Source organism: Ambystoma mexicanum, chromosome 7p, assembly GCF_040938575.1.
Source record: "Ambystoma mexicanum isolate Mex_15411 chromosome 7p, UKY_AmexF1_1, whole genome shotgun sequence".
Taxonomy (NCBI): domain Eukaryota; kingdom Metazoa; phylum Chordata; class Amphibia; order Caudata; family Ambystomatidae; genus Ambystoma; species Ambystoma mexicanum.
The window spans coordinates 815569649-815585990 of NC_090939.1; the positions used below are offsets into that span (position 1 = coordinate 815569649).

The following is a 16342-nucleotide window of genomic DNA, read 5'->3' on the forward strand; positions in this document are numbered from 1 at the left end:
CGATGGCATGCAGTAGGAGGGAGTTCCTAGATATAAGGGCAACTCCACCACCCTTACTGTTGGTTCTGTCACCGCACAGTATAGCTTAGTCAGGAAGGATAGTGATAGAAAGTGAGGGGCCAACCGCTGGGGTGAGCCACGTTTATGTGATGGCCAAGATGTCGATATTATATGTAGTAATGGGGTCCAAGATGTCTAGTGTGTGCACCATTAACTATCTGGCGTTGATCAAGGTGCACAGGAGGGATGGTGTTTGGGTGGTTCCAGAGGAGGTGGGAAAGGTGTTGGTGGGTGTTGTTTGTGGTGTTGGTCGTATGGAAGGGTTGAGGAGGGATGTTCAGTATCTGAGGCAGAAGTTACATCTTGAAGTTGTGGGGGGAAGGGATTCAGTGGTGGTTGGCAGGGTCTGAGTGCGGGCCGCAGGCTGGTGGGCTTGTTCTTCACCTGAGTGTGGTACTGTGCTGAATGTGCAATGTGTGGGATGCTCAACAATGGCAGGCAACCTACGAGCAGTGTGACGCAGGGATTTAATGGTGGTTGTCAGGGTTGAGTGCGGGCTGCAAGGTGGCGGGCTTGTTCTGCACCTCATCCTGGTACCATGCTGAATGTGAAATGCGTGGCATGCTCACCAGTGTCAGGCAACCTAGGAGCAGTGTCATGCAGCGGGCAGAGGGATGGAAGGGAGACAGTAAACTTTGGCTGGGATGGGTATGCGGTCCTGCAGTTGGAACAGGGGAGCTCTTAAGTTCCCTGTCCGGTGTAGTCCCGGTAATGAGGTGTGTCGAGAAGCTGGCCGCTGCAGGCACAAGTGAGATTAATGGTGCGGTAAGGCAGTACACTACGCAAAATGGCCGATTCCTGAGCAGAAGGCTTGAGCATAGGCTTACCTTTGCAGAGAGGATCAAGCCAGCGACGAGTTGGTGGTTGTGACGCTGGTGTAGCAGCGAATTGGCATGTCTGGTGGAGACTGGCAGAGATAATGCTCGGTGGCCACGTGTGTTGGCCTTTGGGGTTGGCTGGCTCCTCCTGCCGGCTTGCCAGTGGAAACTGGGATAAACCAGCTAATGGCCAATGATGAAGCTCCTTACTCTGAGCTGGGCGTGGAGTCATAGGGAGGTTGCAGGTGTCTGTAGAGGTATCCACAATGGTGGCTGCCATTTTACAGTGATCAGGGTGCAATGGCGCTTTAGTGCAGGCGGCGGATGCATTCAGGCAGGGTGTGCTGGGGGAGCCGAGCCACACAACGGCTGGATACTGGCAGGGACGCTGGTCAGAGGACTTGTGTGTTGGCCTCTGGGGTTGGCTAGCTCTGCCTGCTGCTTGCAGGTGGAAGCTGGGATAAACCAGGTAATGGCCAATGATGAAACCCCTTGCGCAGAGCTCGTCTGGGAGCCATAGGGAGGATGCAGGTGCCTGTAGAGGTGTCCAGCCATTTTACTGTGATCAGGGTGCAATGGTGTTTGAGTACGGGCGGCGGATGCACCTAGGCAGGGAGTGCTGGGGAGCCACGCAACAGGAGGCTACTGGCAGAGACACTGGTCAGAGGTCTTGTGTGTTGGCCTTTCGGGTTGTCCAGCTCTGCCTGCCGGCTTGCAGGTGGAAGCAGAGATAAATCAGCCAATAGCCAATGATGAAGCTCCTTACTCTAAGCTGGTTGGGGAGCCATAGGGAGGCTTCAGGTGCCTGGCACATTTTACCTCATGACCTCCGGTTCTAGAAACACACCTCATTTGGCTGTTGCTGAATTTCCACATGCTGACACATACTTGATATCCTCTGAGAGCTACAAAAAGCTAAGTGCTTTGTTTACCTATTGCAGAAAGATAATGCCCATGTCAAGAAGAAGAATTAGATACTGTGACACAAATTATTATGATCTACCGATTATATTTGGATCTTAGTGGAAAGTTGTTAGACCACACCACATCAAGATGGTTCACTCCTGACTTAAACACCCTATAGAAGAAGAAGTACAGGAAAATGGAATATATTTAAAGGGACATCTACAACAGGAATGGTAAACCAAACTATCAACGCTACCTGGGTGCTCTGAGGAAAGAAATAACAATAGAAAGCTATATACGATGCAGATCACAACAAAAGGAGATGTTCCAACAAACAACATAGTGCCAGAACTCAGCAGCCTGAAACATCACACAATCACTGACCCTATGTGATGCCATCACCAGAAATGTCCATTCATAGATCTCATTGATCCACCACAATCAAGACAGGAAAAAAGCAAACACAGACCCTGGATCATACAATTAGCAAACTTGTAAACCCTCATCAGATTAGGGTTTGCAAAATGTGTGAACGCAAGAAAGTTGGCAGGCTGTCCAATGGATGCCAGCGCACTGAATATCCAAACATCCTTCATCTACATAACTATCTGTGGACATATGGTGGCGCGTCCTGTGACCTAAGTGTTACGGAATGATCATACGCTCTCTATAACTGTTACCTTTGGTTCAAGTTTCATTTACATTCGCACCCGGGGAAGGGCCATTAGCCAATCAGATGGCTGGAACAGCGAGCAAGAATATACATTCTACAGCCGCTGCTTCAGCCACCCGAGGCCCATCCCTGGGTGGCACCATTTTCTTTTTCATGTGGGGATGCAACAGGGAGCCTCTCCCTGTTGCCTCCCCACTGAAGGCTTCACTCTGGTCTACCATGGCTCAGGGTGGCGGCCGTTACCAGCCATGTCCACCCGTCCAGATGTGCGTGAAAGCCATATTACATAATACGAGATAACCTTTCTTGAAATAGACTCTATATATGTCACATTTTGTGTTATACCAATTTAATTTTTGGCTATTTACATGCCTAATAGCTCTTCTTCAGGGCATATGAATTTGTGATGTTAATGAAGTGAAATAAGCAAATTAATAAAAGTTTTCCCCAACTAAATCTAAAACAGTCACATTATGGATTCTTATATTCCAACAAGTCCCTTTACTATTTTCATGGCGGTGGCCAGAGCGGGAGGTGCAGCAGAATGGAGCTCAAAGATCCGGTCATGCTGGTAAGTGGGGAAGAAGGGGGGTGGGTGGAGAAAAGGTTTTGTTTGGTTTGGGTGGGGAGGCAACAAAAAAAACTTACAAATTGCACTCCTGCCCCATGTGGACAGTTCAGTGAGCTGTTCTTTACGAAAGATTTGGGCCTCATCCTCCTGAAAATGGAATTAAACTTAATAATAATCAATGGAGTAAAGTGACTGATACCTCAGCAAGGACTTCCACTTTTTTCTTCAGGATGCCAGAGATGTAACGGATAAGGCCCCACTCACGGTTCAGGCCCGCCTTGCTGTAGAGTTCACTTAGCAGGTTGTGAACAGTGATTCCATACTGCCCAGAGAGATGTGTGTCCCAGTCGGGACCCCTGTGGTAATTGATAAAAAATCATTATGCTGGTTAATGACACAAAATTAAGTTGATTTTACTGACAGATACTTAATTACTCTGTGACAGAGACATACATGTTTTGTGTTTTTTCTTTTGCAAAGGCATAATGTTCGTTGTTTATTTCATTGAGCAGTTTTGTCCAGGTTTTGGAATTTGTCCGCCAGGTGCCTGCCATAAATGGGAAAAAATGAATATCCCAAAACCCATTTTTAAAAACTGTATTTAATGCACCATAACATTATAAATGACATTAAAGGAGTTGCAAAATAAAGGTAAACCTATTATAAAGAACAAATTACTTAACTCTATGTAATGTTCTTTCTGATGGATGTTCCTCCCACGGATTCCTCATCTGCGATATCCCCATCCCAGCGCCTCTGTTCTCCGAAAAAAAATTCCCCTGCCAGGGGGTGCATCACGGCTCCCTGACGGCTCTATCCAACACCTCTACAGGCCGGATATGACTTTGGGACCACTATATGTAGCGGTTCCGCGCCCCGTGACCTCAAGTTCCACCATTTTCCCTCAGCACTCTGAAGCTGAGGGACCGTAGAACCGATGGTGCACTAGCTTCCCGCAAAGAGTGGCGAGTAGGGAGGGCAATGAGGAATGCATGGGAGGAACATCCATCAGAAAGAACATGATGAGAGGTAAGTAATTTGTTCTTCTAATGGATTCTTTCCTCCCACTGATTCCTCATCTATAATAGACTCCCAAAGCAGTACATAAACCTGGATGATGGAGGAGCAAGAACACCACCTAAACCAAAAAACTCTGGAGGACTGCCCTACCATAACAGGCATCCTGCCCGCAAGGGAATCCAATCAGGAATACTTAGCAAATATGTGCAAGTACGCCCACGTTGCCGCCTTGCAAATATCCATGACTGGGACTCCCATCTGCAGGGGAGAGGTGGCCGCTACTCCTCTGGTAGAAAAAGCTCTGAGACTCTCGGGTACATCCTTACCAGCCAGATCGTAGCATTCCGAGATGCAGAGAATGATCCACCTGGACAGGGTTTGTTTGGTCACAGCCCTGCCAGCACGACCACAAGCATAACCAATGAAAAGCTGGTCATCCTTCCTAGCCTCTTTGATACGAAAGATGTAGAACTTAAGGGCCCGTACTGGGTCCAGCCAATGGAATCGTCCCTCCGACCTTGGAAGAGTGAGATGGAGTAAAAAACACAGGACGATGGATCTTCCGAGAGGGATGGAAATTTGAGATCACCTTCGGTCGAAAGGAGAGTCTCTCTCTCAACATCATCTTCTCTGGAAAAAAACAAATAGGGAGGTAAAACAGCCAATGGGCCTCATTACAAGTTTTGTGGTATCTCAGCATTAAATCCTCCAAGACAGCACCAGATGGATTGACCGTTACCGCCACTTGGTCTGGCGGAATTACCGCCGGATTACAAGTGGCGGTATGGTGGTGTTAGTCCCCATTTATGGAGTCCATAGGACCCCATGGGATTTCGGCGGAATTACTGTGGCAGTTATTCTGCCAAAATTGACGCTGTTTTGCAGTAGGGTGGCAGAATTACCTCCAGCATTTTACTGGAGGTTTTGCCTCCACCTTACCTCTAAACCTATAGTTCGACAGTGCAGTTATGCAGTGGTGACTCTGTTACCACTGCATTACCACCGTTTTTGGCCACATCACGAAACACATAATGAGGCCCGTCAACCGTGTCACGGATGTTATGGCAAGCAGCAAAATCACCTTAAGAGTGAGCAATTTAATAGAACTGGAATGAAGGGGCTGAAACGGAGCACACATAAAAATTAATTAAAACTAAATTCAAATCCCACACCCAAACCACAAACTGGTAGGGAGGAAACTGGTTACACAGGCCCCTCAAGAACTGCATAACAGTGCTGTTTGTGAAAAACAAGCCCTGTACCGAAATAACGGCAAAGTAACCATTTACAGTGCTAATCTGCATGCCCGCCCTGGGCAAAAGATAGCAGAAAATCCAACAAAGGTGACAGAGGACAGGATAAAGGATCCAGGTCCCTCTGCCGGCACTACATCGAAAATGTATGCCACCTGCAGGCATACATGTAATTCGTAGTGGGCCTCCGAGCTGAAAGGAGCACATTGAGGACGTTGTCTGACAAGGCCCACTCCTTGTATTTCAGCTTCTCAGTAGCCAAGCATGGAGTTTCAGGCTGCTGACATTCGGTTGGAGGACCTGCCCCTCCGAATGGGAGATCAAGTCGACTCTCCTTGGAAGGCGCAAGGAAGGGCAGATGGACATGTCCAGCAACTCCGGATACCACATTGAACGTTCATTTGATCGCACTTCCAGTTGACACTGGATGCAAAGAGGTCCACTTCAGTTCCCCAAAAGTTGAAGATCGCCTCCAGAACTTACTGACAGAGCTCCCACTCGTGGGAGGCTGAAGTCTGTCTGCTCAAACCATCCGCTGTGACATTCTCTCGGCCGGCCAGATGAGTCACTGTGAGAGAGAGAGAGAGACTGCTCTCCAGAGCCCAGAACCACAGTTGCATTGCTTCTTTGCACAGAAGCAAGAACTACACACCAACTCCTTTGTTGATGTAATGCATGGTCACTGTGCTGTCTGTCAGTATCAGCACAGCCTTGCGTTTCACAGACTGATCTCCCTCAGCTCCAGCAAGTTGATGTGTTCTCGAGATTCCGCGGGAGACCACAGTCTACTCACAGTTAGGTCTGACACTTGAGCGCTCCAACCAGTCCGAGATGCGTTCATGACCATCGTCACCTCGGGCCAAGGTTGGTGAAACATATCTCCTTTCAGCAAGTTGTCTCGTATGGCCCACCATGCAAGATACTGAACCACTGGTCTGAGACCTGCAAAGGGTTCAACATGTGGCCCTGAAAATGTGACCATTGGAAACAGGGAAGCCATCTCTTGCACAGTCTTGCCTCTGGAACCACTAGGAGGCCATGAGGCACAGAAAGTGCAGAAAGGCCAGTGCCAGAACTCGTGCCTGGGATTGGAGAACATTTACCATCCAAAAGATGTTCACCACTCAATCCTCGGGCAGGAAAGTCCTGCTCCGGCGAGTATCCAAAAAGCACTGAACATGAGACTGTTTGAAGTTCAGGGAAAAGCACAGGCTGTGCAATAGAGTGGATGTGTGGAGTAGGTGCTCCAACACTTCATCTGGGGAGTGAGCCAGGACGAGCCAGTCGTCCAGGACGGGAAAGACATGAATGCCCTCCTCCCTGAGGCCAGCCACCACCAGTGCTTGCAGCTTGGTGAAAACCCTGGGAGCCGAAGAAAGCCTAAACGGCAGGATCTTGAACTGTTAATGGTGTCGACCCACCATGAACCTCAGGTACTTCCTGTGTTTTGTATGAATCAACACATGGGGGTAGGCATCCTGAAGGTCCAGAGAAGTCAACCAGTCCTGCAGATCGAGGGCTTGTAGAATCTGGGCTAGCGTCACCATCTTGAATGTGTTTTTAGATAGGAACAAGTTCAGCAGCCAAATATTCAGGATGGGGTGCACGCCCCCGTACTTCTTAGGCACCAGAAAATTGTTTGAGTACCACCCCACCCCTTGTTCTGGGTCACGGGACAAGCTTGAACGGGTTTTTCAACAGAAGCTGACAGACCTCCTCCAGTAGAAAAGGGTCCAGAGACAAAGGGGTGGCCAGAGGGCTGTGGTCCGGGGGGGTGCTGAAGGAATGGAAGGCAATAACACTGACAAATGACTTGTAAGGCCCTAGCGTTCGCTCTAGTCTTTGACCATTCCGGGCTGGACAAGAAAAGCCTTCCCCCCATCGGTGAGGAATGGCAAAGCCTGTCACTGAGGTTTGGTGTTCTGGGATGTGTCGGGGAGAGCGGCCGCTGCAATGCCCCCTCGATGGGCACCCCTTCCTCTGCCTCACGGGAAGCACCTGCCTTGTCCTCTTTCCAGGGCAGACTGATCACAGCCTCTTGGGACAAAGGCAGGAAAGGGATGAAAACTCCTGCCCCGAGACTACAGCTTTGTCGAAAGGCTGCTGCACCCACTCTTTGACGACTCGACCTTCTGCAGGGCATCATCAGCCTTAGCTCTAAAAAGTTATGGCATATCCAACAGCCTGGCCTGGATGTCAGCCGCAACACCTGATGTCCTCTGCTAGTGGGCATGGACCTGCCCACACAGTCTACCATGTCCAGCCCTGATTGCAGCATTTGGCATGCCGCCTCCTTGCCATCAGAGACCAAGGACATTAACTTGTCCCTCATCTCTCGCTCCGAGAAGTATTCAGCCCCTTGGCCACCCCCGTCCAAAGGCCAAAGGAGAACTTAGCCATGGCACAAGAAGCATTCACAACTCACAGTGGAAGGCTGCTTGTTGCAAACACCTTCTTCCTCGATGCGTCAAACCTCTCCATTTTCCTGTCTAGTGGAAGGGATGGGTAGGTAGAAGTCTTTAGGTTAGCCATTGCGGCCTGAACCACCAAGCTCTCAGGCAAAGCATGGGAGGAAAGAGAGGCCGGGTCCGACAGAGTGGTGTTACCTCACCTGATTCTTGTCCACTGCCAGAACAGAGGCAGGTTTCTCCCACACCTCCAATACAGAGATCTCCGTTGCCACACTGAAGGGCAGGGGAGTCTCTATTTTGGGTACATTGTCCAGAATATCGTAAAGTGTATACTGAACCTTGGCCCTTGACGGGGCAGAGCGCCCCAGAGTACTGGCCACTTTAGCCATCAAGTTATGGAATGCACCGTGAGGCTTTCCTGTAGTGGGCTCTGGCACAAATTCCATCTCTGGGGAAGTGTCAAGACCACTGACCCCACGCAGGTCCTCTGCCAGGCCCAGCAGGCCCTGATCGCCCTCCTCGTCATAGCTGTCATACATCCTTGACATGAAGGGGTTCCTAGTGAGTGGGGTGTAATTCATGCGGAGCTGCTGTGTTCATGGCTCGGGTAGCGATGAAGACGTCAAGGACAATGCCTGCGCTGAGGCTGCCGCTCCCAACGGCTGGGCCTGTTGGCATCACAAAGCCTCTCTCTCCATCTAATCCAGGATCAAGCCCCAAGGCATGTGGGAGTGGTTACCAGAGGATACCCTGCTGGTTGCAGCAGACACAGTGTGACCCTGTAGTGCTGTAGCCAGAGCTGATGGCACCATCGTCTTCCCACAGGTGCCAATGCCGGAGCGGCCATTGCTTTTGCGAAAAAGTACATCTTCAGGCGAATGTTGTCCCATTCCTCCGGGGTGGCTCTCCTTTTTGAATGAAAAAGATCAATGTTGGTGCAAGGACTCACCATGGGAGCGGGATCTCTTCTGATGCTTCTTCTTCTTGTCCTTTTCCTTGCTCGACCTTGACTGTAGAGCCTCAGCCTTCCCCTTGTGGTCAAAGGTGAAGATCTTCGCTGCCCTCTCCCGGAGGGCCTTTGGGTGCATGGACTGTCATGACCTGCACTCCTGGGTGTCATGCTTCTCACCCAAGCAATATAAACACATCCAGTGCAGCTCTGCAACCGATATCTGTTGACCACAATGCGTACACACGGCTTGAAGCCCAAGGCCTTGGACTGAGTAGACATGGCATATTTGAAAATAATAAGTACGCTTGACGAGCGTGTTCCGATCAGCCAACAGAGTGCATGGAAAAAACAAACAGAGGTCATGGGGCGCTGTTACTTATACTGGCACGACATATCCGGCGCAGGGAGCGTAGAGGCATTGGAAGGAGCCGACGCAGTGCTGTGCTGCACCCTCTGACGGCAGAAAACATTCTGGAGAACTGCTACGCTGGGATAGGGATATCAAAGATGAGGAATCCGTGGGAGGAAAGAATCCATTAGAAGCGTAGTTCTGTTAACAATGTATAACAGTCTCATCTGAAAAGAAGCACTGTCTGTAAAAATCACTTTGTGGAAACCATAAGACCCTTTGGTTGTGCTTTGACCAGGCATCATCACTTGGGTTGGGTTATTTGACAATGCACCAGAAATCCCACCAAATATTGTGTGGGGTCTTCAGACAGTTTCCTGTGTCACTCACAAACGAGTTCCCAAAGGAAATGCCTTCCACAGCAAACTGCATATGGAATAGGAGGGTGCAGTAAAAGAAAGGCACAGCATTTAGTGGCAAACCAGGCCAGGGAGGGACAACAAGTAAGCTGGTAGGGCGGGTGGGGGATTGAGAGAGGTAGGAGCACAACACAAAGAAGGGTCTGTGGGGGGGAGGAAGACTGGCATGGAAAGAAAGAGTGGTTCGGGAAGGCAGTCCAGGGTGAGGCGTGTCGAATGGTACAGGAGATCAGGGGGTGGAAGCCCTCGGGAGGATAGCTCAGGGGCAATATGCTCGTCTTGGAAGCAAGACGACGCGGAGCAACACAGGTTCGATCCCCGGGTCCGTGCTTAGAAATCTCTGGGTATTAAGCGCGTTATAAATAACCAATTACAATTACAAAGAAAGGGATTCAATGTCTATATGTTACCTCTTAGAGGCTGCTCTGAAAAAAGACCAGCATAAAAAAAGCATCCTTATTTCGGGGCAACATCTAACAGGCGACAAAGAGATATTGGGCCTCATTACGAGTATGGAGGCAGCCATGCCCTTAATATGGCTGCCTCCATACCGGGCTCCAGTACACATGGCTGCATGGAGAGCAGCTACCGACACCCTGGTCCAGCATTGTGCCACTCACTCAAGCAGCAGTTCTCATCTGGACAAAATCTTAACAAAGTTCCTGCTTGGAGTTAAGGGAAGCCCCCATAGTGCCAGACTCTCATCTGTCCAGCGACCATGCTAAGAGGAGGCAGAATTGAGATTGGTCATTACGATAACATGATCATGGGGAGATCAGGTACCTACATCTCTGCTTCTGAACTGTGCCCCTCACACAAGTAGCAGAGCCCACCTGAACAGCACTACAGTAAGCCACCATCTTGAAGACAAGAGAAGCCCAAACAGCAGCTGACCTTTTCCTGTCCAGTGGCCATCTTAGGAGCAGACCCCTCTGTGACTAGTCATTGTGGAAACATGCTATTCATATTCATACTCCTAGGAATCCCATTGCTGTGTGTGCTCTGCTAATAGCAACATCTATTTGGTATGGTACAGTACATTCACCTAGCAAGGAGGTATCAACGCACTGAATCAGTGGGTACAGGTGACCTAACCCAAGACAAGTAAGAGCATGGAAAGACCCCGTCCCCTGCCATTCCGGCCCAACAGCCTATTCAAGGAGGAAACAGGAGGGTCTTCAAGTTGTGTCTGAAGTCCAAATAATTTTAATTTCCCTGCAGAACCCTGGTGTGATCGCGTGGAAATGCTTTATAAGGACAGGGCGTCCTCGACCTTGTTCCACTACTCCCTTAGTCTGGGTTTTCTGTATGTATTCTGCACAGGAGTCCAGTTGGGACCCTGGCAGTGCAGCTCTTCATTTTATTGTTGGTATACAAGACCCATCGGACACCCCTATCTCACCCATGGGTAGGGTACACCTTGTGGGCATCTGTGTGTGTTGTCCCACAGGGCATGGGCTAGTGGCAGGTACATGCTGATTTCGCAGGAGCTCTGGGTCTCCCCCATTTTGGGACACCCATGCCCTGTCATAGGAATCAACAGATAACTGAACAGAGGTAAGATGGCTACTGCCACTGCCTTTCCTTCCCGTTTCTCAAAGTGCTGGCTCTGTCTCCCTCCCCATGATTGGATGTTTGGATGTTGGGTGGAAAGACCTTGTATGTCTTTGCGGCTGCCTTCTCCACAGTCTGCTTGTTTTGGGTACACCCTAGTGGTGGGAAATAACTGAATGGAGAGAGGATTCAACTCACATTCTGCGTTGTGGGTGTCTGGTTTTGGTTGTGTGTCACAATGCCTGTGGTCTTGCCTGAGTCAGCCCTGTCTAAAACTGAATGAAAGCAGTGTGTGCTCTGAGAGGCTGGGAATTGTCCCCAATACACATCCTCTGCTTTGGGTGTCTAGTTTTTGGATGACTTGCCTGAATGCTTGTGAGCCTGATTGGTCGCTGCATGAATGCACTTCTGTGCGATTGGCTGATTGAGCCTAGCTCAGCCTGAGTGAATGGGGAAATGTGTGCATCTCAGAAGACCCCTCACTTACCTCTATGTCAGAAGCTTGGCGTTTTCCTGGAGGCGTATCCTGAATTCAGTTGGAGGAAGAAGCCTGCTGCAGCAACTCTTCATCGAATCCAAAGGCTGCTGTGGTGATTTAAGGACTGATCAATAGAGGACCTGGACAGGTGACCTCTTCCTGTAGCTATGAGGGGACATCATACAACTGCTGTTCTTAAACCAAAGTGTTCTGTAAGCCTGCAGAGGTATCTTTGTGTGCCCAAGATGTCCACCAGCAACGTCCCGGGTCCGGAGGTTGTCTGTGACTGTTGGGAAGCCAGACTGAAGGTCATCATCCAGAAGAGGGGGTAACCTGGCATAGTGCTGCTTGACGCCCAGAGCTACCAAACTTCCAACGGACTGAAGAAATGTTGAAGTGGCACTGCAGACCTTACATCTGTCCACTTTTCCACAGCTGAGGAAGTCCAGTGTCATCACCTCCAGAGAAGTGCCACTAGTGGGTTTCCTGCCACTCGACATTGAGGAACGAGTCCTGAAGATCCAAATTTGGCGAAGGCCCACAGGGAATTCCAGCGCTCGAGTCCAAGTCACCAGAAGCCATTGTGTCATCTGTGTTGCGGCTGCAGCACCGAAGAGTCAAGCGGCGGCCAACTGTGAATCACCAAAACCTGACACCAACTTCTGTCACTGCACATGTCACTATTGAAGATCATCGACGAAAACCAAAGGACTCATCCTAACCTCCCAAGCCTTGTCGAGGTCCACAGTGAGTTTCATCTTCATGGGGCATCCACGGCTGGCATAATAACCCGACCAAGGAGACCACTGCGACAGACCATCACTGTTACTCTTCCGACACTGCTTGGTTCCCTTCTCGACAGAAATGTCCCAGAGACTTCTTCTTTAAGAGTGAGTCCATCCTTGAAGGGGATCGTCAAGTACAGCTGAGAGACTCCACCACTTTGCCTTCCAAGGCACCCAAGGTACTGTGGCGAGGAAGCAGGGCTGCCTCCCTCAGGATCCAAGGAACTTTTGGGTGGTGGGACTTGTGTGTTCATTAATTGCCTGTTATATCTCTACAAGGACTGGGCATTCACATAAAAGCAAAGTATAACTTACCTTTTCTTACAGGTTGCCCAGGCGGGGGGATCGCCCCACAGTATTGTGTCTTGATTCTTAAGAATGCATTCTGCCACTGTTATAAAATAATTGCTTGCATTTCTACATTTGTGCTTGTGAGGTTAAGCAGTGTTTAATAATCTTTGTGCATTTTTATGACCATTACCAGTTGGTCAATTTTACTGAATCTAACAATAACTGTGGTACCACATAGTATTGTATATATTGTGTTAAGTATTGGAGTAGAATTTTCTGAGTACAAAGAAAGTCTTATTTATTTGTAAATATCCACCTAAATCTTATGTAATTGAATAAAGGAACTGTGTTAGCACATACATATGCCCTCATTACGACCCAGGCGGTAAGTGAAAAACGATGCCGGTAAATAATTACCGGCATCGTTTTCCGCTAGGTCCGATCATGACCTGTGACCGTTAACTACGATGCCATTAGCGGCATCGTAGTTAACGCTGCCGCTAACTGCACCAAGGACGCGCGCACGCGATCTGCCACACCGTAAATACCGGCATGGCGCAAAGCTACGCAAATGATGACCCAAGCGGACATGTACCTAACGTCATCACCCAGCCCGTGAAGTACCTTACCGCCACGGTGCTAATTACGCCATTGCGAACCAACCGTAAAGGGCCTTGTGCAGTGAATCCAGCTGCCACAGGTGCGCAGAATCAGCACAGGTGGAGGCAATACAGACTCAGGAAGTACAAAAAAAGCACACCCCACCCCTTCCCACACCCAGTCACACTCCACAATGATTCCTATAGGACTAGCAATGTTGGGGCTGGAGGACCTGATAGCAATGCAAGTGCTACAACTTCAACTACAACAACAACAACAACAGGCTGCACAGAGGAGACGCAGGAGGAGAAGGAGGGCAAGGCAGGGCCAGAAAGCCCCACAGCACAGCCAGTGGCACCACGCAGGCAGCCCACAATCCCACGCATCAGAGCCAGTCCATTCAACCTCACCGCTGAGCAGATCCACACCCTGTACCGTTTGGACCGGGACACCATCACCGCCATTGTAGACATGACACACAACGACATCGTCAGCATGATAGAAACACCAACCGCCATCCCACCCCTACTGAAGGTAGTGTCTGTACTCCACTTCCTGGCCACAGGCACCTACCAGCACACAGTGGGACACTTGCATGGCATTTCACAACCATTATTCTCACGTACACTGATCCAAGTGCTTGATGCCCTCCGCAAGCACACAGATGACTACATCTCATTACCACGGTCTGCCCAGGAGATTGCAAACACCAAGGTGGGTTTCCATGCACTAGCCGGCACACCTGGTTGCATTGGTGCCATCGACTGCACCCATGTGGAATTGGTGGTCCCACATGCCATGGAGGTACCGTACCGCAACTGTAAACTATTTCACTCAATCAACGTGCAAATGGTCTGTGACTCCAACAAGATCATCACAGATTGCTGTGCCCGATTCCCCGGAGCAACCCATGATTCAATGGTCCTTCGGAACTCCACAATACCACGCTACATGGAGCGACATGCAGGGCCAAGATCCTGGCTACTCGGTGAGTCTCATGTCAAGACCATGGAAATGTGAAGTGGGTAGGTAACGACATACCAATGCATACTCCACCTGGCTGAAAGGGGGGGGGGAATGATGAATACCCCACCTGGCTGTGAGTAGCATAGACAACGGAGACAGATCATACCCTAAAGCAGCACAAACTTAAGCTGACACCACTAAACCTAGTGCCCGATGTATGCAGCCCCACCACGTGAATGAAGGTGTGCCCCAACCTTGACACAACCATCTGCAAATGCATTGTACCAATTCACACCATATTGACTTCAACGAAATGCACCTACATGCACTTCACCAAACACCATCAACTGAAAGGCCTGTCCCCCATAACTGCGCACGAAGGAGTCACATGATGGACAGAAACATCAACACACCATCACACAGACAGCAAGGCCCTGTCATTCGCCGTCCTGTTTGGCGTTTGTATCCGCGTTGGCGATTACGCGCTGGAAGGGCGTGCGGAGGTTCCACTACGTGATTTCTCTGTTACTCTAGTGGTTTTCCAACATGGCGTCGCTGGTAGTATTTCTTTCCTCCTCTCCCAGCGATCGCGGCGTTGCAACCCCCTTCACTGCGCTAGCTCGCTGCTTTGGGTTTACACGCTAGTTTTCCAGCCTTGACCTCCTCGGTCACTTTCTGTACTTTCGGTCCGCCCTCTCCGGACTATCTCTCTCTCCCTTCCTTCCCTCAGCTATACGGTGCGCTGTTCTCCACGCCCGCCTCCTCTGCCTTACCTTTCGGCTGCGCTGTCATTCAGCCGCCCTGGTTCCTGTTGCTCCGGAGTTGTTTTCTCTGCTGGTACCCTTTCCGGTGGCTATCTTTCTCTCCGGAACCTTCTTTGCTTCGGATGTCCGGCTTTGCCTGCTCCCATCAGCTAACTGCCTCAAGAACTACAACTGCTTGCTCCAGATCCTCTCAAACCGCTGCACTCCTCGGAGGGTTTTTTCTGCCTGAACAGGCTTTTTCCCTTCGTACTGTCTCGCCTCGGGAAGGGGGTCCCAGGTTTGCTATACTTTAGCACTCACTGTGGCTTCCTCTCGAGACAGATACTTTCAACACAAAAAGGAGAAGGACTATCTCTCTCACAGGCAACTGCAACCGGAGGACTTTGAATCAGGTGAGGAGAGTGGGGAGGAACGGGAGTTAGCGGAATCGGCCAAATCGGACAGATTGCAACGCCCAGAGATGTCGGCAGAAGAGCAGATACAAGAATTATGGAAGGCCATTCAGGGAATCTCCCAAGAGTTACAAACTGTTAAGGCAGAGAATGTAGTCTTGAAACAGATGATTACTGCCCGCGAACCACAATCCCCAGAACTTCCTGTCATGGCTCTTTCGGCAGGGAAGTTCGATGGAACTCCTAAAAAGGTCAAAGAGTTTTTGGAGGCCTGCTTAGTATATTTTACTTTCAGGCCCCGGCTGTTTGCCAACGACCAGACAAAGATCGGGTTCATGGTTTCGAACATGACCGACAATGCCCTGGCATGGGTCACTCCGCTGGTTACCGGGGCTAATCCCATCTTACACGATTTTGCTGGTTTTCAGACCCTGTTGAAGCAGACCTTTGAGAGACCCGAACTGACTTTCACCGCCTGCGAGGACCTGTTGGATATCCGACAAGGGTCATCGGATGTTCTATCGTACATATCAGAATTCAAGAGATTGGCTTCGGGTGCTGGGTGGTCTGAACAGGCACAATTTGCCATATTTCGGCGAGGCCTTAAGGAGGATATTAAGGACGAACTCGCCAGGGCTTCCAGGCCACCATCTTTTTCGGATCTGCTTTCCGCAGCTTTACAAATTGAATACAGACAGCAGGAACGAAGGTCAGAACGCCGAAAACAACGAACAACCGTTCATTTTTCCGATTCCACCGTCTCCTCCTCTCCTTCCCATACTACAGACGAACCCATGCAGATTGGAGCAACTAGAGGACCTCTTACCGCGGCTGAAAGAAGAAGAAGGAAGGAGAAAGGTCTATGTGCCTATTGTGGATCGGATCAACATCTCCTCAAGGAATGTACTGAACTTCCTCAGAAACGTCAGGGAAACGGTTTCCCTCGGCGCCAGTAGGGACCTGGTTCCGAGGGGCTTCTGATTCATCCACCAGTCCCTATGTCTCTCTCTCTATTTCGGCTCCATACATTCCTGAGGATTCCAGGCTTATGGTTCTACCTGTTATAATAAAGGTCAACGG

The 16342-nt window shown here is 49.9% G+C and overlaps 1 protein-coding gene across 4 annotated transcripts in view; it reads right to left on the minus strand.

Annotated features, from left to right (window-relative positions):
• PHKA2 (phosphorylase kinase regulatory subunit alpha 2) overlaps positions 1 to 16342 on the minus strand; it is an 840998-nt gene that overhangs the window by 124219 nt on the left and 700437 nt on the right. For all 4 annotated transcript variants that reach the window (XM_069636956.1, XM_069636954.1, XM_069636955.1 and 1 more), the window contains exon 23: positions 3228 to 3384. In XM_069636956.1, the coding sequence (XP_069493057.1) occupies positions 3228 to 3384 (157 nt within the window). The remainder of the gene's footprint in view (positions 1 to 3227; positions 3385 to 16342) is intronic.